The sequence below is a fragment of the Panthera pardus genome, unplaced genomic scaffold (assembly GCF_024362965.1).
Source record: "Panthera pardus isolate Hobbes unplaced genomic scaffold, ASM2436296v1 HiC_scaffold_6, whole genome shotgun sequence".
NCBI lineage: Eukaryota > Metazoa > Chordata > Mammalia > Carnivora > Felidae > Panthera > Panthera pardus.
The window spans coordinates 12,421,496-12,441,043 of record NW_026526991.1 but is presented as its reverse complement, the minus strand read 5'-3'; the positions used below and the strand labels follow the sequence as shown (position 1 = coordinate 12,441,043).

General features: G+C 56.6%; 1 protein-coding gene across 2 annotated transcripts in view; it reads left to right on the top strand.

Moving 5' to 3' along the window:
• Window positions 1-19,548, top strand: part of TOM1 (target of myb1 membrane trafficking protein) — a 42,655-nt gene that overhangs the window by 10,491 nt on the left and 12,616 nt on the right. For both annotated transcript variants that reach the window (XM_053895552.1, XM_053895553.1), the window contains exons 2-8: window positions 8,670-8,754; window positions 12,044-12,122; window positions 12,991-13,140; window positions 13,463-13,597; window positions 13,720-13,866; window positions 16,647-16,763; window positions 18,770-18,903. In XM_053895552.1, the coding sequence (XP_053751527.1) occupies window positions 8,670-8,754; window positions 12,044-12,122; window positions 12,991-13,140; window positions 13,463-13,597; window positions 13,720-13,866; window positions 16,647-16,763; window positions 18,770-18,903 (847 nt within the window). The remainder of the gene's footprint in view (window positions 1-8,669; window positions 8,755-12,043; window positions 12,123-12,990; window positions 13,141-13,462; window positions 13,598-13,719; window positions 13,867-16,646; window positions 16,764-18,769; window positions 18,904-19,548) is intronic.

The window sequence follows — 19,548 nt, the reverse complement described above, 5'->3', positions numbered from 1 at the left end:
GAACTGCGAGATCGTGACCCAAGCCGAAGCTCAAACACTTAAGCAATGGAGCCACCCAGACGACCCAACAAATGTCTTTAAACACCCAGGCTTTTTGTCCTGAGCTTGTCACCTCCTGGGCCCAAGCTGCAGGTACCCCATTCCCAGGAGAGAGAAAGGAAGGAAGAAGAGGGAGGAAGGGCTTTCTCCTCCCTGAGCCGTGCCTCTGTGTCCCAGAAAGGATGTCTCCCCCGCCACTGCCCAGCAGACACCCCTCTTCTCCCGGAAACCAAAACAAGGCCGCTTGCCCACTTCTGGAGCAGGTGCTGCAGAGGGGAGCGGGGTGGCCGCTCTGGGCAGGGAAGGGAGGAATGGCTGCCGGGTGGGTCCTGGTGCAGGCCGGTGCCAGCTTTGAGGATGGCAGAGCTCCCTCTGCCTCAGCAGCCTCGCCTCCCCCCTCCAGTTGCCTCACTGCCCCTGGGACTTTCTCCCTCCCTCGGGTCACTTCTCCCCGGTGCCTGAGAGTCACCCTCCAGCCCCTCTTCTGTATTCTTCCCGACATCCTCGATGACTCATCATTGATGAGTTCATTCGGCAAGGCTAATGCTGTTCCTCTCCCAAGAACCTCCCTTTCCACCTGCCCAGCCCGGCGCCTTGTGCTCTGTGCTCCGCTCAGACGGCACCTCCTCGCTGACACCTTCCCTGTTCCCTCTGCGGGTGCTCACTGCCCCCCGCCCCGTCTCCTGGCTCTCACAGCACCCTGAACTGGCCTCAGCCACGCCACCCTGCTCTGAAAATGTTTGTCCACCTGTCATCCCTGACCACTTTAGGACCTCCTGAAGGGCAGGGATTCTGTCCTTTGCCTTTGCCTCTTGAGCACCTGCCGCAGGGCTGGACAGATAATAGCCACTCAGAGAATGTCGTGGAGGGCAGAGAGGTGGACGCGAGGGAGATGGTGGGAAGCAGGTGCACAGAAAGCAATTGTGGGGGAGGATAACGGGCACTAGGCAGGGGGTGGAGGCAGAGGGCCGGTAGGGAGGGAGCGAGGAGGCGGACAGAGGGCGGGTATTACCTACAGCAAATTTCAAACATCGTATCACCTCTCTCATGAATATTTCAGTACATCTCTAACAGGTAAGGAATAGGATTCTTACTTAAACAAACAAGCTGCAGCCCCAGTACCATTATACACTTGAAAAAAAAAGTATACAAATGGAGTGACAGTAAACACTGAAAGGAAGTCCCCAAAAGGATCTCTGGTTCCTTTGAGTGACGTGAGTGGGTGGTGTTTTTGCCGGAGAGCTGGTGTTCTGTAAATGTGATCTAAAAGGAACGTGGCTGTGCACACCCTTGCTGGGGTGAGGGCCTCAGAAGAAGGCCTGTGGGGGCCACTCGGAGCTGACAGGCCGTGTCATTGTTGTCTTTCTCACGGCCCGCCGACTTGCGTTGGATCCTTCTCCCCTGGGCCTGGACCATGGCCTGAGACAGAACCAGGTCTGCGGGTCGTCACCGGCCTTGAAGACCATCCTCACTGCTCACAAGCCGCACTTTGTTGAAGACACTGTGGGGTGTGCAAAAAGAAAAAAATGCCAGCCGAGCGCTGGCAGGTCATTATTTGTAAGAGCCACCCCAATATCAGAGGGGTTCAAAGTGGGAAGGGGGAGGGGAGCTCACAGAGAAACACAGTGTGCGATATCGGGGCAGGTAGGGCGGGGACTCAGCCTTGAACCAGAGCGGCGAGGCAGTCTCGGGGCTGTTGGCCTTGGACAAACACTCAACAAGCCTCTCCTCTCTGTCCCACCAGAGGGTAGACCCCGAGAGAGAGAGAGAGAGAAAGAGGGAGAGGGATAGGTCCCCAAGAGCTCTGGGTCCACCCTAGTTGGGTAGAGACGTCCTTGAATAGCCAAGCAGCGTGAGATACACAGTGGGTTTAGACCCCACAGAGGCCCAGCTCTGCATCCCTGCTCCCCCACTTCCGGGCATTGGACCTCAGCTGCCCCCATGCATGGTAGGGACCGTGGGGAGGTGACCCGAGAGGAGGTACACTGAGCAGGTTACACAGGCTCAGTGAATGCCAGTCATTTTGTCACTGTTCTTCATGATGTTACTGTCACAGCGCAGGATGACCATACAGGTCACAGTGACACAGTCCCCTCAGTTGGCAAATACACTGAGGAGCTGTCACCAGGGTAGGGCCTTAAAAGACGAGCAGGGATCAGCTGTTCCGTTTCCTCCTCTGTGCCGGCACATCCGGATCTCACACCGTGTCCTATCTCAGTGCCCAGTCTTTTCTGTCATGCCACTCTCACCTTTGTGAGGGCCATTGTGGCCTCCCACTGGACCGTCAACTTGCTGTGGGCAGGACCTGGTTGGTTTTGCTCACCAGAATCTCTCCCAGCACCCGGATGGCAACAAGCAATGAGTACGTTCAAGAGGCACATAAGGTCGTGGTTAAGAGTATGGATGTGGTAGGGGCGCCTGGGTGGCTCAGTCGGTTGAGCGTCCGACTTCGGCTCAGGTCATGATCTCACAGTCTGTGGGTTCGAGCCCCGCATCGGGCTCTGTGCTGACAGCTCGGAACCTAGAGCCTGCTTCGGATTCTGTGTCTCCAGCTATCTCTGCCCCTCCCCCACTTGTGCTAGTTCTCACCCTCTTTCTCTCTTTCTCTCTCTCTGTCTCTCAAAAATAAGTAAGTGTAAAAAAAAAAAATTTAAAGAGTAAGGATGCAGTAACCAGACCTCTCTGAGTCTGAACCTCTGCTCTGCAATGTGGAAGCTGTGTGACCATGGGCAAGACACTGACCTCTCTGTGCTCCTCAGTTTATTCATCCTCTGTTTTAAGGATTATGGTGAGAGGTTCGTGTGAAGGCCCGAGTCCCGTGATTGGTGCTTACTGAGCGTCCAGTGAGCATGCTGGTGGTGATGGTTGTCATCGTCCTCTGTGACCCAGATGTGTGACCGAATGGTAGAAAGGCATGCCAGGCAGAAGCCCAGGGGCATGCAAGAACAAGGCCCCAGCAGGAGCAGAACACAGCCAGTCTTGGCTGAGGTCAGTCCCAAATGTCCCTCTCGGCCCCTGAAGACTTCAGGATTTTGACCCTCAGGCAACTGAGGGGGGTTGGAAGTGCGGGGGCGGGGGGGCGGGGGGGATCCTGGATAATTTTCAGACCGAAGAAGGTACTGGTTGGATTTGTGTTTGAAGAGAAGAGGGTGGAGGTGATGGTCTAGGCCTCGGAGAGGTGACAGGGCCTGAATGAGAGCTGATAATGGAGCCCGGGGCAACTCGGAGATGGGTTGAGTAGTGGGAATTCCCAGATGTAGTGGCCAGCCGTTGGAATGTGCAGGGTGGTGAGGAGAAGGCTCTAGGCTGCTCCCCCACCCCCAGGGCTGACTTTGGCAGCAGCTGGTCCTGGCCATGATTCCACCGAGCACCCGCAGACGCGGACTTCTCCAAAAGCAGTGGAAGGAGCCAAGAAGGCGACTGTCTTCCAGCTGTTTGGGGTCCCCCCAAGAAAGAGCAGGCAGGGAGCAGGGGCAGGGAGCTGGCGTGTCTTCGGTGGCCGCTCTTGCCCGCTCTCAGCCCAGGTCACAGTCATGGTACTTAGCCGTGACTCATTACTGCTCTTACGTGATGTCGTGCGCGCATTGTCTGGCTACAAAGTCTCAGTGTGAGGCAGGCAGCCTTATCTTGGTTTCCCAGAGGAGAAAGCAGACCGGAGAGGGCCTGCCGTCCCCAAGTTAGGACACGAAGCTAGACTCGTCGCATTCCAAGGCCTGTGCCACTGCCCAGCCTGACTCTGCCTGCCATCCCGCCAGGCAGACTCTCCGGAACCTTCCCGGAAGGTGGCGTCTGCACCAGGCATGACGCGGGGAGAGGGGACAGGCGCACACGGGCCCAGCGGTCCACGGCCACGGGACTGCCGGCCCCCGACGGCAGACGGGGAGGCTGGCAGGGCCTGGCGTCCTCGGGAGCTGGGACAAGAGCAGAACAGCTCCCGGGACCTTTGACGACTGCCACCCACAGCCCAGAGGCCGGCGAGCATTCTCCTGGAACCGGTAACCACTGTCAGTGTTCATACTCCCCCTTCCTGAAATAGCAAGCTGAGCCACTTCTGTGGTCAAAAAGCAAAAACAAAACAAATATCCCCAGGTTCCTGTGGGTTTCCATTTCTGCCCTTGATGGAGTACGCCTACCGCCCCGGAAAGTCTCACTGAGGACGTGTGAAAACCCCCCCGGTCGGGCCATCTGCTCCCCGGCTTGCGGGGAGGTGGCCGCGAGGCCCCAGGCTGGGCCCATCCTGCTCTGGACACACCTGTCTCCTACTGAGTTTGCCCGGGTGGACCTCGCACCTCCTCCCCTCCCTCCTCTTCCTCCCCCTGTTGAGGCTGACTGAAACCCCAGCCCCCCAGAAGACTCCAGCGTCTGCCTGGCTCTGCCCGCTGCTGGCGTTGGGACTGGAGAGCTGTGCTTGGGGGGGGCCTCAGACCCGTGCTCCGGCTCCCGCACCCCCCGATTCCCTGGCCTGGCACCTCCTCCAGCTTCTGAGTGCCCCGCCGCCCCTTAACGGCCACTTGCCTGTCCAAGATGACCTTGATCCCTTCTAAAACCGCGCTGCCCCTCCCCCAGAAGAGAGGCGCCCCTCATGTTCAGGCGTCCCCCGGGGGGCCTAGTTGAGGAAGCCCTGGCAGGCCTGCTGGTGGAGCGAGGGATGGGGAGGAGGGGGCAGGGGGGTGCTTCCGGGAAGGCTGAGCTCCCCGGCCCCTGGTGACCACTGTGTGACCTCCCGGCACCTCAGTGTCCTCATCAGTTAGATGAGGGCAGTGACACACACGTCACAGGCTTGGGAGGATTCAGCTGCCTGCTTTGTGTAAACAGCTAACGGCACTTGGTGTGTCAGGGGCTGTAACTGGAGAGGGTTGTTGCCGAGGAAGGACACGCGGGCCAGGTTGAGGGCTGGGGAGCCTTGGAATCTTTGGGGCACAGGATGGGCATGGTCCCTTCCAGGTTTCAGAAAGCTCACTCTGAGGCAGGAAGGGCATGGGGTGGGGGAGGGGTGGGGGATGGGTGGGGGGGCCAGGAGCCAGGCAGGAGGGGCCGGGGCAGTGGCCTGTCAGGCAGAGGCAGAGGGCAAGGTGACAGGGGCTCAGGTAGGACAGAGAATCCGGAGCTGGAGTTGGCAGAACACTGTGACCAGAGTCAGAGATGACTCGTCCTCTGGCCCGTGTGGCTGGGGACCGCTGAGGTGCGGTTTCTGGAGGAGTAGCACACTAGTGTGTTTAGCCACTGCCCCCCCCACCCCGAACCCTCCAGAATAGAGCCTGGCTTCCTCCGCTCAGCTCTCTTTAGCAAGCGTATGAGTCCCCGAGGGCGGGGAGTGTGCCGCAAAGAAGCCACACTCGGGACTTCATTGTGGGACGAATGAGCCCACCCTTCAACACTTTGAAAGGAAGCCGTCCTCATGCCCCCAGCCCCATCCCCACAGCCATAGCCCGGGGAGAAAAACACCCCATCCCGCTGCCCTGTCCCTACCCTGATGCCCCTGCTGCCTGGCTTGTGTCCCGAGCAGCTACCCCAGCGTCCATCTGGCCACAGGACCCAAGGCGGGACCCGGGATGGAACTGAGGTCAGGCCAATTTCGAAACCAACGTCATGAAAGCCACAGTTATAGGGAGCTGACTGCCAGCCCAGCCCAGGCATTGTCCTGCAGGGTGGGCCCGCCTGCCTGGCCAGAAGAGGGCCCTGCCCGGTCACAGGGCCGGGGCTCAGAGTGCGCCTCAGCCCCTTTGGGCACCAGGGGGCGGGGGCCACATCTGTCTGGTCCACCGTTGTGTCCATCCCCAGTGCCTGGCACATGACTGTGCAGCCTGTGAAGGGTCACTTGGCCCCCCTGGGCCTCAGCTCTGTGTGAACAGAGAGAGTGAGCCTGCTGTTCAGGACTGCGGAACAGTCGCTGGGATCACGAGCTGCACGCACCCGGTCCGTTGGGTGCTGTTGGTGTGACAGGTGCCCTATGACCCTGTGCTCTCAGGTTCCCAGTGCCGGCAGGGGCCAGGCCTGGAGCCAGAGGAAAGGGCTATGACAGAGGGGGACGTGGGATAGTGCCCAGTGTCAGAACACCAAGGGTCTTACTCCCTAACCTTAAAACATCAACCGTCCTGTCCTGTCCCACAGCCCTACCTAGGGTACGACACTTGCCAAAACAGGGTGATTTGTGTGATCAAACACTGGCCCGAAAAAGCAGGGGACCAGACTGTCTCTGTGCACTGTGGTGGAGCTTATTTAAGACCTGGGCTGCAAGGATGGATCCTAGAAGGGTACAGAGGGGAGTGACCTTGGCTCTGGTAAGCCCTCGGAATCCGCACAACCTCAGCTAGGTAGAAGTGATGGTTGCACAGCATTGTGGAGACAGGAAATGCCCCTGGACTGTACACTTTAAAGCGGCTGATTTTATGTTATGCAATCTTCACCTCAATTTAAAAATAAAAGAACCGGGGTACCTGGGTGGCTTAGTTGGTTGAGCTCTTGATTTCAGCTTTGGTCATGATCCCAGGGTCGTGGGATCAAGCATGGAGCCTACTTATGATTCATTCTCTCTCTCTCTCTCTCTCTCTCTCTCTCTCTCTCAGGGCATTTGGGTGGCTCAGTTGGTTAAGCATCTGACTTCAGCTCAGGGCATGGTCTCACAGTTCGTGAGTTCGAGCCCCACATCCGCCTGTCTGCTGTCAGCACAGAGCCGGCTTCGGATCCTCTGTCCCCCTCTCTCTCTGCCCCTCCCCTGCTTGCTCACTCTCTCTCTCTGTCTCTAAAAAATAAACAAAAAAAAAGAAAGAAAGAAAATTAGGGGTGCCTGGAGTGGCTCAGTCAGTTAAGCATCCAACTTCAGGTCGGGTCATGACCTGGCGGTTCATGGGTTCGAGCCCCGCATCAGGCTCTGTGCTGACAGCTCAGAGCCTGGAACCTGCTTCAGATTCTGTGTCTCCCTCTCTCTCTGCCCCTCCCCCACTCACTCTCCATCTCTCTCTCTCTCTCTCTCTCTCTCTCTGTCTCTCAAAAATAAACGTTTTAAGAAATTATACTAAAAAAACATACATTTTTAAAGAAAATTAAAAAAAAAAGATTCTATGTCCCTCTCTTCTCTCTCTCTCTCTCTCTCTAAAAATAAAATAAACCTTAAAATAAAAATAAAAAATAACAGAACTGCTGCCACTTACTGAGCACCTGTTCTGTGGCAAGAACCGTACAGATGCCCTGTTTGAGTTATCACTACTCCTTTGGGCAGCTCTGTGGGGTGGCTGGCATCCACCCAGCCTTCAGACAGAAACCGCCTCAGAGGGGAAGGCCAGGCCGCCTGTTGGTAATGGGAGTCGAGATTTAAACTACCCTGGGTCCTTTGCTTCATAGGTTAAGAATGTCTCTGGGAGGCGCACCCCGGTGGCTCAGTCGGTTAAGCATCCGACTTCCGCTCAGGTCACGATCTCATGGTCCGTGGGTTCGCGGGGCTCTGTGCCAACAGCATGGAGCCTGCTTGGGATTCTGTTTGTCTCCCTCTCTGTGCCGCCCCCCGCCCCCACCCCGGCTCCCTCTCTCTCTCTCTCTCAAAATAAGTAAGCCTTAAAAAAGAAAATTCTCTGGGAGGTTTGAGAGGAAACTGGTTCCCAGTAGGGCCACTGGGAAGTCGGGCTGGGGCCGGGGAGGCAGGTAGATTTACTGTGTTGTGTGCCGCTTGGGAACCTTTGACGTTTTGAACCACGTGAATGGTCAAAAGATACCAACTCAAAAGATAATAGAAAGTCAAGAAGGAGCATTTTATTTGCGAAAATAAAACACTGCCTCCGTAGTTTCATGTCAGAAAGCAGCCCGCCGGATTGCTGTCCCCACTCATCCTTTTGGTAGACTGAGCCGCGAGGCCTCCTCGGTGATCGTAGGACGGTGATGCTCCTGGCCTCACGTGGCCGCTGTAAGAATTAGGTGACATCACAAAAGGACAAATACTGTATGATACCACTTCAGTGACGTGTTAGGTCATCGGAATCGTAAGGACAGTGCAGTGGCGGCCAGGGGCTGCTGGAGGGGGGGAATGGGGAGTTAGAAAGGGTGGTGGGCCCGGCTGTACCACATCGTGAGTGTATTTGATGCTGCTGAACTATACGCTTAAAAACGGTTAAGGTGGCAAATGTTATGTGTATTTTAACACATTTTTAAAACGAAAAAATAATACAGGGCGCCTGAGCGGCTCAATCGGTTAAGCAGCCAACTCTTGGTTTCGGCTCAGGTCATGATCTCATGGTTTGTGGGCTCAAGCCCCGCATTGGGCTCTGCACTGACAGCGCAGAGCCTGCTTGGGATTCTCTCTCTTTCTCTCTCTCTCTCTCTCTCTCTCTCTCTGTTTCTCTTTCTCTCTCTGCCTCCCCCCCATGACTCACTCTCAAAATAAATAAATAAAACTTAAAAAAAAAAAAAAGAAAAAGAATATAAAATGCAGCCAAAAACCAAAACAATTAAATGACAAAACGGAACAAGGTAGGTAACAGTTTGCACGCCACTTGGTCCTTCCTGAGGCCCCAAAAAGTACCCATCGTCCTCCTCCTCTCTGGCCCTTCCCGCGCGTCCCACACCACACACCTGCACGCAGCTGAGTCTGCCTGTCCAGGACCCCCCCCACCGTGTAACTTGTGGTTTCTCCTCCGCAGAGAAGGCTACAGATGGCTCCCTGCAGAGCGAGGACTGGGCCCTCAACATGGAGATCTGTGACATCATCAACGAGACTGAGGAAGGGTGAGGCCCGCAGGCGAGGCGGGGGGGGGGGGGGGGGGTGAGGGACGGGTTGGCCAGCCAGCCGCAGTGCACCCTGCCTCTTGCCACAGAGCCCCTCCCCATTCCCACCCCTCCTGGAGTGCAAGGGGAGACCCTCCTGTGGTCCTCGGTGCCAGGAGGGCTGCAGAGGTCCTCTGAGTCCCACCCCAGGCAGGAGTGTGGCATCTTAGACATTTTGGAACAAAGATTCCATCCAATGCTGTCATGAGATGGACAGGGGACCCAGAGATGCCCTTAGGGGGCCACCAGCCCACACGGCCTCTCTCAGGTCACAGCCTGGCCAACTGGACCTCTTAGGACATCACCTGGGCCACATCCTCGTGGGACGCGGCCAGCTGGTGGCTCCCAGCACTGGGACATGGCCCCAAGCACTGTTCTGCACCACATGGGCTGGAAGGGGCAGGGAGACTCCCAGCTTTCTCTGTGAGCGAGAACAGACTTTCATTTCCTTAAGATTTGGAACCAGCAGGGGAGGGGGCCTGAGGGGGTCAGGGGACATGGAGAAGGCAGTGACAGTGAAGCAGAACTGAGAGCCCATCGGCATTAGCCTTTGCCAAGCATTTCCGGTACACAGGTCACCCCAGGACACATGCTGTGGAGGAGGCACCGTGGTCTGGGCTCTTGGTCTCTGACTAGCACTCTCTGACCAGCTGTGTGACCTTGGGCAAGTCACTGTACCCCCCTAGGTCTTTGTTATCAGAGGCAGATATCTCTTTTAGATTCTTCCAGCGGTAAGCCCAAAGTCCCGAGGGGAGCAGAGAGGGAAAGCAGGGTCACTGTCCTCAGGAGAACCCAGGAAGGGTGGGAAGAGGTGGGACCACAGTCATCGGGAAGTACGGAACGATCTGAGAAATCAGAATCAACAGCTGGAGCGGGACCTCATTTCGCTCTCCATTTCTCACTGGGATAATCCAGCTGGTCTGCGGGGTCCTTCTCAGCCAAATGGTCCCTTTGTGGGGAAAGTGAGCCCAGGCAGCTGGAAGCGGGCAGCAGGCAGGGAGCACCGAGGGCAGCACACAGTGGCTACCGGCACCTTCCAGCATCCCCAGCGGGGGGCAGACCGCAACGGCAGGGCCACCGAGATAAAAGATGGGGGGCGGACAGGCTCAAGGAGCCCCTGAGAGGGCCTGGGGCTGCACAAACCCCCTGGAGAGGCAAGTCCCCATCTCCCTTATAAGCGTTGGCAGAACTGGGGTTCGGGCGTACTCGGGTTCAAGCACATATGCTGTTGACTTGAGCACTTCCTGTGTTCCAGGCGCTGCACGAGGCCTTAGGGACCCAGCAGCGGGCAGAGCAGATGTGACCCTTGGCCTTGAATCTCTGGTCTAGGTCTACCCCCCAGTGGGTTGTGGCCTCCCTGCCGTCCACTCTGGGCTCCTAGCCGGGTACTGAGCGCAACAGGCCCACAGCAATGGCACACAAGCCTGGATTTCTGATTCCCAGTGCTGTGCCCTCTCTCTGGGCTGCTCTGAAACGTGGAAACAAGTCCGTTTCGAGGGTGACGGCCTGCCCCAGGGCATTGGTTGAAAAGTTTCCCACCCTTCTGGGACAGGGGCCCACCCTGTCAGGGACCATGGTCCTTCACCCCACGTGTCCTGTTTGTCCATCACAGCCTTGACAGGCCTCCATGGCTCCTCCACCTTGCCTGCCGCCTTCGCTCGTGTGGGGGGACCCGTGTCGGGGTTCCTGACTTTCCTGACCCGCTCTTGACGGGCTCATCACTGAACAGACAGATGTCTGGCAGACAGCAGGACAGGCCCCAGAGGCTACTTCCCAGCCTAGGAAATGTTGCTCATGCTCCTGTAGCGTATGGGCTCTGGGAGGCCAAGTGTCAAGAGAGGACACGGTGCCCCTCTTTGGGGGGCGTCTTCTCAGCCTGGGAGCCCCGGGTGGGTGTCGTGTGACAGTGCACACCAGGGAGATGGGGGACTGGGAGTCGTGGGCGAGGCAGATTTTAGACGTGGAAGTTGGGGGCCACAAAGGCTTTTAGGCCAGAGCAGTCGGGGCAACATTGATTTCACCTGCACAGAGCTGAAGGGCAGGACGTAGGGGTGAGGCCACCGGCGTGCGTGGGCTGGGCGACAGATGGGGCAGGGAGGGCAGGCTGCCACCAGAGCCTTCAGGGCTCCCCCTGCACAAGGTATGCCCACCCTCCCTACCGGGATGGCCTGGGCCTCTTCAGCCTCTCCCTCCGCCTCCCCACACGGCCTCCATCCAGTCCCTCCCGCCTCTGCCTGAACCACTTCCCTCCTCCCCTCAGCTGGTTCCATCTCATCCTTCATGCCCAGCCGTGATGCCACCCCAGAGAGGACTCCCCTGACACCCACTCACTCTTACTGCGGGTCCCCCTTCTTTCCCACAGTGATGTGGGTCTCCCTGGTCATGTGGTCCTTGAGAGCAGACCCGCACATTCACCAGTGTGTCCCCAGCACCCAGCATGGTGCTAGCATGTGTGACTACTTAATAAGACCTGAGTGGAAGTGTGGGTGGAGAGAGGAAGTGGCCAGGATGAGGCCCCAGGACTCTGCCCACACGTTATTCGTTTATAAACCCCAGTGTGTATCAGGAATCCTTGGGGGTGTGATGAGTATACAGATCCCGGGAGAGCTTGGTTCAGGGACCTAGGGTGGGAGCCCTGGGTTTTGCGTTTTTAACAAACCCTCATACCTCCCCCCAAGAGGATTCTGGTGCAAGGGATCTGGAGAATCTCTGCCAAGTATTCATGCCCTACTGAGGACTTTGGCAGGGTAGGCAGTTTGTGTTGTGATTAGAACTTGTGTGTTCAACAGGAAACAGGACACAGGAAAGATGGATGAGTGGCTGGCTTGGATGGGATGGGATGGGATGGGATGAATGGGATGGAAGGATGGATGGATGGATGGATGGATGGATGGATGGATGGATAGATGGGATGGGATGGGATGGGATGAATGGGATGGAAGGATGGATGGATGGATGGATGGATGGATGGATGGATGGATGGATAGATGGGATGGGATGAATGGATGGGATGGATGGATGGATGGATGGATGGGATAGGATGGATGGATGGACAGATGAGATGGGATGGATGGATGGGATGAACGGATGGGATGGATGGATGGATGGATGGATGGACAGACGGACGGATGGACAGACGGAACCAGCCCTGTTTTCCAGGGCTTCCTGATCTCAGGTAGGTGGCCCCATGTGTTGAATAAGAAGGTTCCATTCCTCAGCGCATCCTTCCTTTTGTCCTTCTTGTGCCCAGTCCCAAAGATGCCTTCCGAGCAGTGAAGAAAAGAATTGTAGGGAATAAGAACTTCCACGAGGTGATGCTGGCTCTCACGGTGAGTGCCCCATCCATCCGTCTGTCCCTCCATGGTAGAGCCACACCTCCCCCAGGCCTAGCAGGACTCCCAGCCACCCTGGGGCTCCTCTTCCAGGGGTTGAGAAGGAAAGGTCTGTGGGCAAAGTGCCGTCCTGTCTACCGTGCTGGCAGACACAGAGTGACCATTTGGCAAAGTTCTCTCCAACTTCCTGGCATGGGGAGCAGACACCCTGAGGCCCACATCCCTCCAGACCCAGTCACAGAGAGCTCGTGCCAGAGGACCTGCCAAGTGACACAGAAGCTCGGCGAACCCAGAGCTCAGCAGGGCAGAAAGCCTGGCCGGGCAAATTGGGCACTTGGATGCCCTGGAAAGTGTGCATAAAACAAATGCCGGTGGCCAAGGACGGGCCAGGCGAGAGGGGGCATCCTGGCTGCCGGAGGGGTTTGGCTGCGAGTGGAGACAGCACTCTGTCCTGGCGTCCCCAGCAGCACTTACGTCAGGTGAATCCGGCTAAAGAGCAGGGCACTTCCAGCCAGGAAGGGAGAACAAGAAACGAGGAGGGAAGTTCAGCGCCTGGTCCTGGGGCTGCAGGGTCACCATGGGATTATGGAAGTTCACTGTGGTTTCCATTTGGAGAGCCACCCTCCCTCCAGACTGTATTCGGCTCAGAAGCAGCTTCAGGACAGGCTTCTGTGGGTACTGAGGCCACTCGGTGAGGGGCCACTAGTGGGCACACCAGCCCCCGAGTCGGGGCACTGTCCCCACTTCTCCGTGTTCCAGGGTCTCACTTGAGGGGGCCCCTCCCGTACTCAGCCTCTCCTCCGGGATGGAGGCCGAGTGCAAGGGTCCTGGGCACTCCTGCTCACGGGCCCCTCACGGCCTCCAGGTCTTGGAAACCTGCGTCAAGAACTGCGGGCACCGCTTCCATGTGCTGGTGGCCAGCCAGGACTTTGTGGAGGGCGTGCTGGTGAGGACGATCCTGCCCAAGAACAACCCACCCACCATCGTGCACGACAAGGTTCTCAACCTCATCCAGGTGAGCGCGGTCAGGCCGGGCCAAGCTCCGTGCCAGCCGCCTTCCGGGGTGGGGAGAGAGCTTAGGGCCTGGCCAGACAGCAAGGCGCCCCCACCATCGCTGCTCTTCTGTCTGCTTCCAGCTCCTTCTCACGTGGGGCCGTCTTGGTGTCCGCTGACTGGAGGTTCTGAGTGCGGGGAAGGGGCTTGGCGGGGGCTATGTGGGCGCGGCGGTCCGAGGACCAGCGAGTCAGGGCATCTCTGCTCTCTGGGGGCGGATAGGTGGGCTCGCGGGGGAGATGGTGAGCAGTGGTTACCGGCCGTGTCCCCCTGTCCCCTCTCAGTCCTGGGCTGACGCGTTCCGCAGCTCGCCCGACTTGACGGGTGTGGTCGCCGTCTACGAGGACCTGCGGAGGAAGGGCCTGGACTTCCCGATGACCGACCTGGACATGCTGTCGCCCATCCACACGCCCCAGAGGGTGAGGAAACTCCTCCCGCAGGAGCAGCGGCGGGGGGGTAGGTGGGGGAATTACCAAGCAGTTTCCCCGGCTGCTCTCTGACGCGCTTGCCCGCCTCACTGATCCCGGTTTTTGCCCGCTAGACCGTGTTCAGCTCAGAGGCGCCATCAGGGCAGAGTTCTGTGGGCACTGACGCCAGCCATGGAGGAGACTCCACCCAGCACACCGCCCCTCTGCCCGTCCCGGCCGCACTCCCCAGTGACACACCCATCACGCCAACCCCTGAGCAGGTAAACAAGCCTGAGTCAGAGCCACGCGGGGCAGGGAGGGCCCCTCTCGGTATGGAAATTTCTATCCTCACAGCAGCCCCACTGGGTATGTATCATTCTTCCTGTTTCAAAGACGAGACTTAGATAAACTCACTTGCCCAGAGCCGCACAGCTCATCAGAGATGGTGGTGGGATTCAAGCTCAAGTCTGTCTGACTCCCAGCAGGCTCGGTCCTGCACCTCGGCTGTTCTCCAAAGTGTGTGCCCCACGGAGCCCCTCAGGCAGCACCGGGGAGAGTAAGTGCCCAGTAGGTGGCCCCTTCGGCAACAGCGTCTTCGTCTTCTTTGGGTGGTTTGTTTATGTGCTCAAATACGATTTCATCTGAACAGAGGTTCTGGCTAAAAACAGTTTTAAAACATCTGCACAAAACATTTCTTTAAACCCTTGCTCTGTACCCATGATGCTTCCCACAGAGCTCCAAGAAGAAGGTTTGGGGTGTAGTGTAAGAATCCAGGGGCCGGGGCTCCGTGAGTAGCCCTGCAGGATTGCCCACAAGACTCACGACGCGCTGACTTAGCTTCTGTCCCTCAGTTTCTTCCTCCTGGAGTCGGGGGCAAGGACACCTGGCAAAGCCGCCTGCCCCCCAAGGGATATCTGCAGCCATCACCAAAATAAGCTGGATACATGCTCATTTCATTTATTTATTTTTAAGTTTGTTTATTTATTTAATCTCTGCACTCAGCATGGGGCTCGAACCTACGACCCCGGGATTAAGAGCTACATGTTCTACTGACTGAGCCAGCCGGGCGCCCCAGTGTGGCCCCATTTTAGACGTGGCTGTTGGGATGTGAGCTGAGGCCTCGTGTTCTCGGCATGCCCACTTTTGAGCTGTGTTACGAACTTTAGACCCATCATACCAGCTACATGTGAAAGCTTAGCTGTTAAAGATACTGGCAAGAGAGACACAGGTCTGTGATGGAAACAAAGTGAAACTTGACCTTCCAGAGTGGACCCACTAATCTCCTGTACTGTCTCATCTGGATGAACAAACCTGCCAGCAGCCCTTCACACCCCAACCTATCTGAAGAGAAGCTTCTGTACTGGATATCTCACAATAAGTTATAAAATCATCTCCCAGAGTCACAAATATTACTAGAAAAGTTTTCCTAACTGGACATACAATTAAAGTGGTATAAAACTTGTAAAATCACCCTGTGATCCAAATTTCATGTAGCCTAGTTATGCTTTTAACCTTTTTGCCTGAAGTCTTACATCGGCGTGGATTAAGCCTGATTACATCCAGGGTAAGAAGGTCCTCGTTAAACAAAACTGAGTAGGCGGTGTTTAGTTTCCAGCTCCCCTCTTGTCTCCTGGGGCATGTTAAAGCTTCCAGGCATCCAGTGGTGTCACTCCCAGACTCTGTTGTAATTAGGTCCCATCGGACCCGGACACACTGGGCTTGTGGTCAGTAGTCTTTCCACTCATTTATACCAAGAGTGTTCATTAAATCGGCCAAATGTACCAAACGTGTCCTGGGGTTTGGAAGGTGTCTGTGACCCGTAGTTCCTACCTGTGTCTGCACCCGCATTTCTTCATCTGTAAAGGCTGGGATAATGATACGTGCCTCGTAAGATTGTGGTAAAGGTTAATGAGCAACAAAAGTTAAATGCTTGGCATTTGGTAGGTGGTTAATAAATGGTAGCTGCTGTCACAGGCATCGTAAATTTATATACTGACTCTCGTAATCTGAAATCAGCTAGGTCACATGCAGTTCTCAGAACGTAAGCCACTTAATAACTGGACCCATAAGGTATTCCATGGCCAAGGTTCTTCGTCCAGATTAATTTTAGAACCTCCATACCAGGGCGCCTGGATGGCTTAGTCAGTTGAGCGTCCGACTTCAGCACGGATCGTGGTATCACAGCTTGTGAGTTAAAGGCCCGCATTGGGTTCTCTCCGTGTCAGCAGCACGGAGCCCACTTGAGGTCCTCTTGTCTCCCTCTCTCTCTGCCCCTCCCCCGCCCATGCTCGCTCTCTCAAAAATCTTTTAAGTTTAAAAAAAAAAAAAAAAAAGGACTTTCATACTGATGCCTTACTAGACATTCACAATGTCCACAGAGTTCCTGAGACCAAGCACCCCACAAAGCCCCACAGCATAAGACACTGGACCAGTGGCCCTTCACCACCTCACCCATGTGGGGACTGTGCGACCTGATTTACGCTGATTCCCCAAGCTGACACCCTGGAACCCTTTGATCACTGAAAACCTGCTAACATGGTTTTAACAAGCGCTAAATCTGAGTTTCACACTCAAGGTGGGGCGTGGCACTCATGCTTGAAAGAGCCCAGGACACCAGAGCAGACCAGGAAGAGCAGACCAGGAGCAAGTCCTGTCCTCACAGCACTGTCATCCTAGACAGGAAGCCGGCCTGCTGATTCCCTCCTCTCCCCTGGGCGGGGAACTGCCCTCCAGGGCCTCGTTAGCTGCCCTCTCGGCCCCAGGAGATGCTGGAGCCCTGCAGCCGCACTCTGTGCTGCATTTACCTTCAGCTGCTTTCCTTTTGGCCTTGCCTGAACCAGGCTCCCCAGTTTGGAGATGGTAACGGTCGGTAGAGCTCTGTGAGGGGGTCTCTGGGGGGGTGGGGCAGGCCCACCACAGGCCTCTTCGTGCCGCGCTGTGGCCCAGGAGCCAAGAGGGTCCCGGCGGGTCAGCTCCCCTGGGCTAGTGGCGCCAGCCTCTCCTCATGAGCGGCGGCCCTGGCCCTCTGGCCTCTCTCACCAGGGCCGACCGTGTGTTTCAGATCGGGAAGCTGCGCAGCGAGCTCGAGATGGTGAGTGGGAACGTGAGGGTGATGTCGGAGATGCTGACGGAGCTGGTCCCCACCCAGGCAGAGCCTGCAGACGTGGAGCTGCTACAGGTGAGCGAGCGCCCAGCGGTCCACGCACATTTCTCCGCCACCCACGCTGCAGCTTTCGTGACTTCCTCTGAACTCCTCGGTCACAGTGGGAGGGCTTAAAACCAGGGACTCTGGACCCCAGCACGTTGGAATTCAGGGCTCTGCCATTTTCTAGTGGGAACAAAATGGCCCCTCCTGCCCCAGCTTCCTCATCTGTAAGATTGTTCTAATAAGAGCTTTGAAGGTCTGAGTGTGACATGAGATTTAAATAAGGCTTTGCATGTAAAACACCAGCCCTGGGCCTGGTTCCGAGTAGGCCCCCAGTCAATGGTATTGAGGAGAAGCTTGGAGGTGGGATTTCCCCCCTTCCAGAATTTGAAGCTTAGCAGGCAGGTATGGGAGCAGCGCCGGCGTTGAGAGTAAAGAGCAGGCGGTCTCGGGCCCTGGGGCAGGTGCAAGCCACCGGCTTTCTCTCTGTATGTCACATGTATGCCCGCAGTCCCATCCCCAGCTGGGAGCCACTGAAGGCACCACCCCACCCGTGGAGATCAGTTCACAGAGGTGCCAAGAAAGCAGGCGGCGCCGGGGGGCGGGGGGGGGGGGGGGGGGTGCAGCGACCAAGGCCCAGGAATCACCAGGTGTGAGTGCTGGGTTGACACGGGAACAGCTCACAAGCAATGAGCACTTCCTGCACACCAGGCTCTGATGTTAACACTTGATATGCATTCATTCTTCACTCCGTCCTCACCGCACCCAGCAACAGACGGGTTCTCTCATTATCCCCATTTTCTAGATCAGCCAACTGAGGCAAAGAGAGGTCATGGAATGTGCCCAGGGTCATGTGGCTGGTAAGCAGCAGAACTCGAGCCCAGGAGCCTGGCTCCAGCTGCTGCTTTTCGGCTGCTGAGAGGGGCGGGTACGGAAGTGGGAACAAAGCCACAAGTGTGCTTGGTCACAGGAGGAAGAGAAGGGAGGCCCACAAGGTGTTGAAAGTGGCTCCAGCCCGCCCTGCCCCACAGTAAAGGCAGATGAGGAAATCCTCAGAGGGGGTGGGTAACAGGGTCTGAAAGAGAACACAGGTCAATGTCGGGGCAGTGTCTGGTCTTCATGGGGCCTCTAGGAGGAATGTGCCAGCGCGTGGCCACAGTCAGCAGTGCCGATGACCATCTGAACCTCAAGACCTCGACCCAGGCACCTGTCCACCTTGTGGCAGGTACCTGAAGAAAGAAGAAGTCAGTCTTACAAAGGAAGAACTTCGAATGCTGTGGCTTTTTTTTTTTTTTTTCTTTCTTTCCCAAAGGAGTTTCAACATGTAACTTGCTGATTACAGATCGGTCACAGACATGGCGACTCAGTGCCATGGGGGGTCCTGGAACAGGAGGACATTAGTGGGACAACAGTGACACTGGAAGAAAGTCTGGAGTTGAGCTCATAGGGCTGGGCTGGCATTCACATCTTTGACAAATGCCAAACTGAGGAGAAGCCGGGTGAAGGGGTTACGGGAACTCGACTACCTTGGCAACATTTCTGCAGATCTGAAATTATTCCAAAGTAAAGAAGTCTTTAAAAAAGAAATTAGTGGAAACAATGAGGCAGAAATTCAAAATCGGGGTTTGCAGGTAACAGCTAGAGTCCTCTAGTTCATTTATTTAGGTTTGGTGACAGAAAGATCCCCATCACCCAGAGAAATGGTGATTTGTTTCACCGGCCTCTTGGGGGGTCTTGGTTTTTCAACCGAGCAGAAGTGGCGGCTGGAACCGTAATACCAAGTCTGCATGCAGCCAGGTTAAGCCAGCAGCCCCGCCTCACATGTTACTTGTCTCCTGCATGTTCAGTATTGGTGTAGAACACCGGACGTGGGAGCCAGAGGCTTGTTTGCGGAACCCCGAAAGCTGTCCTGGGAGCTTGGAGTCTGGTTTGGAAACCCCTCCATCCTCCAAGGCGGCACAAAGGCTGGGGCCCGGCCCCCGGCGATGGCCTCACTCTGGGCCCAGGGACTATGGCCATCTCCCTTCCTGCCTCCTCAGGAGCTCAATAGGACGTGCCGAGCCATGCAGCTGCGGGTCCTGGAGCTCATCCCCCGAATCGCCAATGAGCAGCTCACGGAGGAGCTGCTCATCGTCAACGACAACCTCAACAACGTGTTCCTGCGCCACGAACGGTAGGCCGGCCGCCCCCGCCCTCTCCCTCCCCTGGCTCCCTGTTCGCACCGTCTGACCTCCTGTGGTCTCCCCCCTTCCCCGGCGTGTCCTCAGCCGTCTCCTTCCCCGGAGGGCATGAAGTCTGCCCAGCCTTCCAGCCACCTCTCCAATCCCTGCCAGGGTCTGCCCTGCTGCCATGTCCCTGCGTGTGGGCCTGGTCCATCCTTGCTCACTCTGCCACTGCCTGGCTCTGGGGCTGTGGACCAGTTACTTGACTTAATTACTGCCCTTTGACTCTGACTGCACACTGCACGCAGCTCACTTAGGCAGGAAAATAATTTATTAGGAGAATAGCCTTTATGAAATGGGAAGCTTTCAGAATCCAGAAAAGAGTGAAACAGTGAGGCCTCCCAGCAGAGTAGGAAAGAAAGATCCCAGGGCAGCCCTGGGGACTGGGGGCAGAAACTCCCAGGACACGTCCCCAGGGTGCTGCCATCAGTAAATGGGCCCCGCACAGTTGCCCACTTTGTGTCATTCTGTTCAAGAGAAGCTGATTGGCTCAGCTTTGTCATTCCCACTGGGTTGAGAAGGGAAAAGGGGCCCTTGAAGGGTCACAAGGAGATGGGGGAGGAGCAGTTCCCCAGAGGGCACTCAGGTGCTAATAC